Source organism: Filicampus tigris, chromosome 1, assembly GCF_054856515.1.
Source record: "Filicampus tigris isolate MCC_2025a chromosome 1, RoL_Ftig_1.0, whole genome shotgun sequence".
In the NCBI taxonomy this organism is placed as follows: Eukaryota; Metazoa; Chordata; class Actinopteri; order Syngnathiformes; family Syngnathidae; genus Filicampus; species Filicampus tigris.
Genome location: NC_141217.1, coordinates 38,199,305 through 38,208,599, shown reverse-complemented (window position 1 = coordinate 38,208,599; position 9,295 = coordinate 38,199,305). Strand labels below are relative to the sequence as shown.

Sequence of the window (9,295 nt, the reverse complement as noted above, 5' to 3'; positions counted from 1 at the left end):
GCTTTGCTTAATCCCTAAATCTTCTGTAATCGGGATGAGAGGCGGGGAGCGTGCTGCCTGATTTAGGAGTGCACGGCCTATGTTGGGACCTGCAAGGAGGACAGACAATTTAAGTGGCCATTACAATGAGATGGAGGGAGGGGGCAGACGAGAGCCACACGCACACACTTTGGGGAACCTAAGACCAACCAGTTTCTTGAAAGATAAGGAGTCGAAAGCAACAAGATGCTTTCAGCCATCAACGCAAGGGGAAACGAAGAGGACTCTCTGTGGATGGATTCTTTTAGGGTGAGAATGATTGCTCGCACCTACAATATGTTTGATCTGATCTCGGGGAACATAATTTACATTTGTGCATCAGAGTCAAGGAGGCGCGGCTCGAGTTTGGAAGTTAATCTTGAGCAGCGGGGAGGTGAGGCGGAAGGTACCGCTTGGCAGGAAGTTGAAGCCGCCACACAAGTTGAATTTCAAGATGAAAAAAAATGAATGTAAAGAACTTCTGCTTGATTGACAGAAAATGTGCCGAAAACAAAATGTATGGTAGTTGCTAAAAAAAAAATACTTTAAAGGGTCAACGAGTTAACCCACAAAATGTCATTACTGCACTATAACTGCTAGCAGGTGGAAATGTATTATTACTAATAATATCATTATTAATTATTAATTATTATTATTATTATCATTATTATTATTTTTATTATTATCTGTTATTGTTGTTAAGACATTATAAATTATCATCTTTGTTTAAAACAAAAAAGAAACCTAAGCCTAACAAACACACTTTCAGTCGTGTCCACATAAGAGTAATCTGTCTTTTTTTTAAAACTACGTTTTCAGTCTCTTCATCCATATCCAACGTGTTATCCTAACATGTTGGTTATGGATGAAGTACATACACTGAAAGTTAAATGATAAATGTAGCTTCACTGTCTTGTCCGCTCCTCCAATGAAACAATTGCTGGCACACCTCGAAGGACAACTTCTGACGTTAGCTTGTCCGGGGGCAGCAGGTAAATGTTTAGTGCCCCATGAAAATGATCATTATTAAATATCAGAGCCCATCAGCATGTGATCTTTCCCTGACTCAGCCCTTACTGCCATCAGGCTGCCAGGAGGCGTCAGCAGCAGACCTGCCACATGTCACTTAGCAGCATGGCTGAGGGCTGGACAATCTGACTCACAATTCCCCACCAAATCTGTTGGTGTAGCTTTGATGAAGCTCAAATGCCAGCTGGTGTTCTGTGGCTGGTCTTAAAATCCCCACTTGGAGACGCAAATCCTGAATGGGCCATTCCACCCAATCGGTGTCGAATAGAAATGCAGAATAAAATTAACTTTAAAACTTATGACCAAAAAAATCATTGAGCAAAGTCTTCTGCACATTGATCTGATTGCATAAAAAAAATAAGTTGCATGAGATGGGCTAATACATAGTTTAGGAAGTGCATTATTAACAGAAAAAAAGTTTTAAAAAATAGTCAGTATCTTATTTTGAGAGCATAACAACCAGAAATGAACCAATTGAATGGAATGGCCCAAATACATTAACATTGATTTCTCCTAGCAGACCCTCAGACCAGTTTCGCAGTGGACGGTCCAAGTCAAAATTCAGATTGTAGGATTTGTGTAGGTAGTCATTCTTGCTCCTCTTTTGGCAAAAGCCATGTTGGACAGGCAGCTTACACATCAACTAAATCGGCCTTACAGCTAAGTGGGGCTGAAGTGAGGTGAAGCGTCTCATCCTCTTTGGGCCTTGCTCAAAGCTCTCTCAGCTCAGCTCGCCTGCAACGTGCACGTTCCTTCGCCACAAAGATGCTCCGCTCGATTGTTATCACTGAAGCCAAAGTGGAGTTTATTTCAAGACCATGAAATTCACCGCTATTGTGGAAACGGATCACGGATGAGATGCGCTTTCTCTGGTGCTCTCTGGTTCACACTGAAGCCAGACAAGGAACAGATTTTCGTGTGTCCTGCTCAACATCTTTCCGTTTCAGATGACAACGGCACGCCGAAGACGAGACGCTCAGGTGTGATCCCGGCAGAAGGGGCTCATGGCCTCGACATGCGACGACCCCCACTTGGGGGCTGGCCCAAGTGAGGATCCTGAGATGAGCCCGGATGATTCCGACTCCGCAAGCGTCCTCTCTGACGACTCGGTGCTTCCGAACTTTGAAAGAGACGCCAAGTACGCCGAGCCTCCCAAAACAGTGTATGAGGCATGCGTTCGCAATGATCCCGTCTGCCTGCGAAAGATACTGGAAAGAGGCGTGACCGAGGAAGAGGCCATGGAGTTGGACATTAACGGCAGGGTGAGAAACATTGCAGTTAACGCCAATGCAGTAACGGTTATTCCAAAGACAATAGTGCTCAACCTAATCAATACCATGTAAGTCACTCAGTATTTTATACTGTATTGGTCCTCAATGGGTCCCTATGAAGTGTACAGTATGTGATTATGTATCAACTCTTTGACAGGCATCTTATTTCTTATGGAGTCACACAAATTTGTAAAAAAAAAAAAAAAAAAAAGTATGATTTTTCTAATTATTCTATATGGTAAAGTTTAATTTTAGGAAGCAGAGACAAATGCTATTTTTCCAGTATTCAATATAGTTTAAATTCATGTAGTAAATATACAGGACACTCAATAAAAAAAAAAAAAAAAATTAAAAAAACATTTTATGCCATGAAATTATCTTAAATGTAATGTTATTGTCTTTCATGAATTTCATTAGACTTGTGCCAATGTCAATAGAAACCTTAAAAAAATGGTTACAGTACACTATATAAATAACGGAGAGTAAAAGCATGAGTCCATTTTTTGGGCCACAGTGTTTTTACGTGGCTTGTCTACATTGTTGCCCGTCAGAGTGGACTCATGGTGGCCGTGAGCAAAGGTTTTGTGGACATCGTCACCACGCTGCATGTTTGCCCTCTCGTCGACATAAACCACCAAGACAACGATGGCAACTCTGCCCTCATGATTGCAGCCCAAGCGGGTATGTTGCACCACAATTGAGACACCACACACACACACACACACAGGCAGGAAAAACAAGCCTCCATGTTGTCTTTCTCCTGCAGGCTTCACCACTATTCTAAACTACATCCTCAACTACTACTCTGGTGTGGACACTGAGGTCAGGGATCCTCGTGGCTTTACCGCCCTCATCAAGGCAGGCCTGCAGGGCAGAGAGGACTGCGTGTCGGCCCTGCTCATGCATGGTACGTTCAAGCACGGCCTTTGTCTTTGCGTGCAGGCACACACGCCATCTACTCCATCGGCGGACAATCGAAGCTTCTGCATCTATCTCAGTCAACACTGTTGATGAATTATTACAGCTTGAACCTGAATTGTAGATTCCTGTCATGCATATGAACGGCAAGGGACATCATTTCTGCTCGGAAATGACAATTGTTTACCGGAAGAATGTAGTTTAATCCGAGCTATTCTTTCTGACTAGGCAGAACTGAGTTACAGATATACATTTTAATAGATAACATGACATTTATACATAACTAACATTTCCAGTTTAGCTGTTAACTCAGGGATGGGCAATTCATTTTGCAAAGGGGCCACATAAAAAAGTGGAACGCTTGAAAAGGGCCACGCCAACATGCAAGCCTCAACTTATTATTTACAATTATTTAGAAAAGCATATTGTCTTGTATCAATAGAGTTATATGTGTATAAATATGGTATGTGTTGTTATAATTAGGAAATACACATTTTAAATGGAATTATGAGCGGTCATTAAAATGACACCTTTACACAATAACATTTTTTAAATTAATTTGTGCACCCACCGCCAACTCACATCACGACTCTCAAATATATAGATAAGTGGGAAGCGTATTATTGACAGTGATGCATAATATAAGTGATGACTTATAATATACCCAATATGTACCATATATGAAACTGTGGACTCGGATACAGTAATATCAGGCCAAATCTTCTTGGGCCTCTTCCATCCACCATGCTGGAAATAAAAATATCGCTAACATTAGCACCACTGTTGTCATTTTTCTATTTGAAAAATAATTTGAAAAATAGTTACTGTACGGGGCTGAAACGGCGCTAAATGTAATTTTTTTTAAAAAACATCGCTAAGTTGGCTATCTGCAGACACAAGTGCTTGATTATGTCCAAAAGTGTGCGCACAAAATAAAAGCACAACTTTTAAAATAAAAGCATTGCATATATTCTTCTTCACTGGCTTCATGGTCACTGTGAGGGCTGGTCAGAGACTGTGGGCAGGCCGGATGTGGCTGTATTTTGCCTAGGTCTGTCTTTAATAGAAAAGGTCTTGCTGGATAGTCAGAGAGGTGCTCTTCCACTGAATGGATTGAGTTCCAAAAGTGGTCACAAGGTGGCGTTATTTGACTGCACGTTCAGCCATCCATCCATGTTCTGTCCTGCTAATTATCAACTGGGTCGCTGGTGTGCTGGAGGGTATCCCACTTGACTTAGGGGCAAGAGGCGGGGTACACCCTGTACCAGAGGTGCCCAAGTCCGGCCCACAATAGCCCATAACCAGCCTGTTTGAGAGGTCTCCCTCCTCCAACACACCTGAATCAAATGCTCAGGATCATTATCAGGCTTCTGTAAAGCTTGCTGACCTAACCTGGACAAACAACCGTTCATGCCTACGGACAATTTAGATTTTTAGAAAGGGACGAAGACGCATTGCCCATAGAAAATCCACAAAAGGGGGAGAACATAAACTCCACACAGGAAGGCCGGAGCTGAGATTCCAACGACAAACCTCGTGCTAACCACTGGCCACTGTGGTGAAGCAGCAATTGATTGTGCGATACGCCTCTACATTAGTAATATTTGACTTTTTTTGCCACACGCAGGTGCCGATATGAATGCAATGGACCATGTTCAAGCTCGCGGTTTGAAGGATTGGGTCTTGAAGACGGGGAGATTTGAGACAATGAACAGAATACGGTACCTGCAAGCTCATCCTGCCGCTGAGCAGTTTTGTGGGCGCTACACACCTGAGTGGCCGGAGCTCAAACAGCTGGTGGCGAAGGCCAATGCCACCAAAACCACAGGTCAGAAACTGCGGCAGCGCTTAAAGGACAGCCTCACCTTCAGCTTCCCTCAGGACCCCCAAGACAACGGGGTCATGGACCACATGGTGCGCATGACCACGAGCATCCACAGCCCCCTCGTAGCCACCGCTTGCCGTCCACTGTGTCCCAGCAGCCCCCCAGAAATTGGGAAGCGGCGCTTTGCTGTTCCCGAGCTACTCGAGAAGCACAGCAGCAAGGAGCTGGAGGAGTGCACAGTGTCTCACAGCAACGGCTCCCTCAGCTCCTCTTCCCCCAGCGCCGCATCAGTCGCCTCAGTTTCCCTGACGTCCTGCTGCCAGGAGGCCGAGCGCAGGGGCAGCACGCAACCCGGGGGCATGAGAGGCTTCATTCCCCGCAGCATGGCGCACAGGAACAGCATCTTCCCCACAGGCTGTGTCCCCAAAATTGAAGTGACCAAATCCGGCGAGCCTACGCCAAAGAAAGAGAAGAAGAAGAAAAGGCAGAAGGGCTACCTGGAGCCTCCTGTGTGGAGGTACAAGGAGGCCAAGGAGGAGAAGAAGAGGGAGAAGCAAAAGGAAATGGAACGAGAGCAAGACAGAATGTCCAAGGGGTCCAAAAATAAAGACAAAAGATGACCCAAATTGGAAGTTTCCACAGAAGATTTTTTATCCTTTTCAGACTATCTTGACAGAGTTTGTTCGAGCTGCCGCGGTAAATATGCAGTATTGATTGGGCTCACAAAACATGCCCGGTCTTCCATTCAATTAGCTGTTAGCTCTTATGTTAGTAGTTTAACTGGGGGTGTAAACGTGTTACCTGCCACTGCGCTGGCATTTGTTTACCGAGTTCAAGTCCCTATAAAATGGAAATTAGATTTGACTAATAGTGTGTCTGGATTTGACACACTACAGAAAAGAGCGTTGTTAACAATCCTGCCAAATTTGAATAATTAAAAAAGTTGCCAAGTCGATACAGTACAATTAGGCTTAAAAATCATTTTAAAAAATGCCACTGTCACCGCCGTCAAGCGCCGTGGGCGTGTCTTCTGAAAGCGTGAAAACAAGCCCTGCTGAAAAATAAATGCTACTTTGTCTAGCAACTTTCTAATTCCCACACATGCCTACATGTTTGAGTTTCAAAAATATATCCGCTTAAAGCCTCTGATGGCTGGAATATATCCCAACAGGTCGTTGCGGCGCATTCCACGTCACAATGAGAGTTGCTAACCACCAGCTAGCTCATGAGCTACCAGGCTTCCAGGCTCCTCTTGGTTGCTCTCTCATCTGCGGCATCACCTCCTCGTTTAGCAATTCAAACAAGAACACAGAGCCGTTCTGTAAATTGCGGCAACCATGGGGAAGGAAGGTGTGTTTGGGGTGTAGTAGTACCTAGCTAGCTATCTGCACGCTGCGGCGGTAGATGAGAGAATGAGCGAGGGGAGACTCATGCCAGTAACTCAACTACGTCACTTGGCCTCAAGTTCTTATACACTGGGGGAGGGCGACTCATGCTAGATAGCCAAGTGCGTCTCTGGACGCCGTGTAACCTCGCCCGAAAACATCAGTAAATCTGAAATGGTGAAAAACAGCCTAAAGCTAGATCCCCACAATTCACGACAGTGCAGTTTTTAGTCTTTTCACGTCCGCAGTAATTATCTCAAAACAGGTATAATGGATTTAGAGACAAATCTATGAATTCATTTTACGAGGTCAAAGCTCTTGGATATCATATGTCATATCAAATGATATGGGAAGCTATATTGAATATATTGAATGTATGCCGGACATGTCTTTTTCTTTAACCAAACAGGAGCCACTTGAGCTTTCTCTCCATGTGCAACATGTACTGTAGCATCCACCAGATGCCTTTTATATCCTCATGACAGGACTTTTGTCACATTTCTTAAACACCTCAAGAAGCGGTCTCCATTAGTTCTCACTGAATTTTAACAAGACGTTTTGGACAATTCGATCCGACCATTAAACAATTTGGGAAAAGGCCATTTTCCGTTCACAGTAAGCAAAGTAAGGTCAACAAAGGCATGCTCATATGAGTTTGGTGTGGAAGAACTCAAGGCACAAATCGTCTTGATAATGAGTGCCCAACAATCTCTTTATCAAATATGCTGTGTGTGCCGCTAGTTAAACACTCACACGAGAGAGTCTTTCCAAACATCGCTCAGATTGTTTCTTCCGCTAGATAAACTTCCCAATAGTGTGTTGAATGTGGTGACATAACCTTATATTTCTTGGTAAATTCCTTTTTTTCCTTCTAAAGGTAGCTCATCAATAGTGCAATTGAACAGTTCCTCTTTTAAAGCGGAAGTCAACCCAAACATATTTTTCCCAGAATATGTTCTACGCAGGCCCACTAGTTGAAACACAGCATTCTTATTAATATTGTGTTTGTGGAATATAAGTTAAGCAGCAAAATGCACCCACTTTTAGCCATCTCACGGGGCGGCCATTTCTTCACTTCTGTCGACTGAAGATGTCATCGAAGTTGCGCAAGGCTCAGATAACGACCAATCACAGCTCACCCGTTTTCTGAAGATGAGCCACGATTGCTCGTTATCTGAGCCCTGAGCAACTTTGATGTCATCATCAGTCGACAGAAGTGACAAAATGGCCGCCCCTTGAGCTAGCTAAAAACAGGTGGATTTCGGAGCAAATTCACAAAACACTACTTGCCTAGAAATAATGTTTGCCTCATCAGACCTGTAAGCGTAGTTACTGACAATTAAGTTTCACGGAGCTATCTTAAGGCGCCAAAAATCTACCCGCTCAAGTGGCATGCAATGGTTCATGAAGAGCGAAGCTGAGAAATCTTTTAATCCAATATGTTGGATCGTTACATAACAATTGACTTTGACTGGCTACTTGTGTATTCATCTCAATGTGCAACAAAAGCTAAAAACCAAAAAGACATTGGCGTTGTTGATGTGGTCATTTTGAGTCTGTTGCGTCACGTGAGATTATTATTAGTATAATGGCTCACTTCCTCTTTGCCAAGGGAAATTGCTGACTTCAGGTCAGAGCTGCAATAAATAAATACATCTCCGGAGTGCTCGGAAGGAGCACATGAGATGACTAAGTAAGGCATGCCCTGGGCCAAGAAGGACATACAAAGTAATTAGAACAGTGACAGTAATTTTAGGAATGTGACTACAGCTCAAGTTATACTCCCAGACGAAACAAATAGGAATATTTTACTGAGATGAAGTGAAGGCAAATGACTGTCTGTAGTAAAATACAACAAGCAATGTGCTCTTCTTTACATGACAAGTAAAGTGAGAGCTGCCAGCCGCGTCTACAGTCCAAAAGCGATGACGCTGCCTGAGCACAAGAGGGTCGGGATTTCGACCACTAAAAACACCCTCTGACGCTGCCATCAGTAACACAGCTGAGGCAATCAAGCAGCTTATCAGCTAAATACAGAAGTGTGCAATGACATGACATCAAGTCTCGTCTTCTTTGGTGACAATCTCATGAAGCTGCATTTCCCTATCGTTGCAAACAAATAACTAGCCACGATGTCCACTAGCCAGAGGCTGAGCTCCACCGTAATTGTTTACAAGTGGCTAGAGTGTGAGGCAGCAACAGCTTTCCCCTGCTATTTGTGGGGTATAGGGACCGAGCCCTACCATGGATAGCCAAGTAATAAAAGCCCCTCACAAGAGCTTGATTTTTGACAAAAAATGCCACCCAATGGAGGTCAAGTACTACCTGAAGATCCTCAACTGACATCAATGTAGTACCTTGGCATAGGGCTGGGCAATTAATTGAAATGTAATGGTGACTTCGATTTCGGCTTCCCTCCATCTTAAAACATAATTAAAAAAAAAAAGGTTAACGTGTGTAATGTGTGCAACAGTGTGATGTGTGCTTGTGTGTTCCAGTCGCCCAAAAACCCACCGAAAATGTGTTTTATTAAAGTGTATTTTCAAATGAAAAAAATTGCACTCAATAGTATTGTACTGTATAAAAACACACAATCACCTGCAAACATGGAAAATGTGAGCACAAATGTGTAATCTATAGTCCTTGCAATACTGCCACCAAGGGATCTTATATTGTCCTTCCACTGAATTGATGGTGGCAGGATGTTGTGAAATTTGCTGGCGTCATCTAGTGGTGGGGGTCTGAAATGCACTCTTATGTCAAATTTATACTCATCTCAGGACAAGAAATTGGTTGGCTAACAGGTGAGTTTGCAAGTAGCGATTACACGGGGGAACACTGTACACTGT

General features: G+C 43.5%; 1 protein-coding gene across 1 annotated transcript; it reads left to right on the top strand.

Annotated features, from left to right (window-relative positions):
• Window positions 1-8,951, top strand: ankrd33aa (ankyrin repeat domain 33Aa). Its single transcript, XM_086045332.1, has 5 exons — window positions 1-288; window positions 1,995-2,309; window positions 2,870-2,999; window positions 3,085-3,225; window positions 4,864-8,951. Exons 2-5 carry the CDS (start codon window positions 2,052-2,054, stop codon window positions 5,679-5,681), a joined length of 1,347 nt encoding a protein of 448 aa, XP_085901458.1. The 5' UTR covers window positions 1-288; window positions 1,995-2,051; the 3' UTR covers window positions 5,682-8,951.
• The last annotated feature ends 344 nt before the right edge of the window (window positions 8,952-9,295 follow it).

Coding starts and splice junctions, on each gene's coding strand:
- ankrd33aa (XM_086045332.1), top strand. CDS start 2,052: ATGGCCTCGACATGCGACGACCCCCACTTGGGGGCTGGCCCAAGTGAG. Junction 3,000..3,084: donor CATGATTGCAGCCCAAGCGG/GTATGTTGCACC, acceptor TTTCTCCTGCAG/GCTTCACCACTATTCTAAAC. Junction 3,226..4,863: donor GTCGGCCCTGCTCATGCATG/GTACGTTCAAGC, acceptor TGCCACACGCAG/GTGCCGATATGAATGCAATG.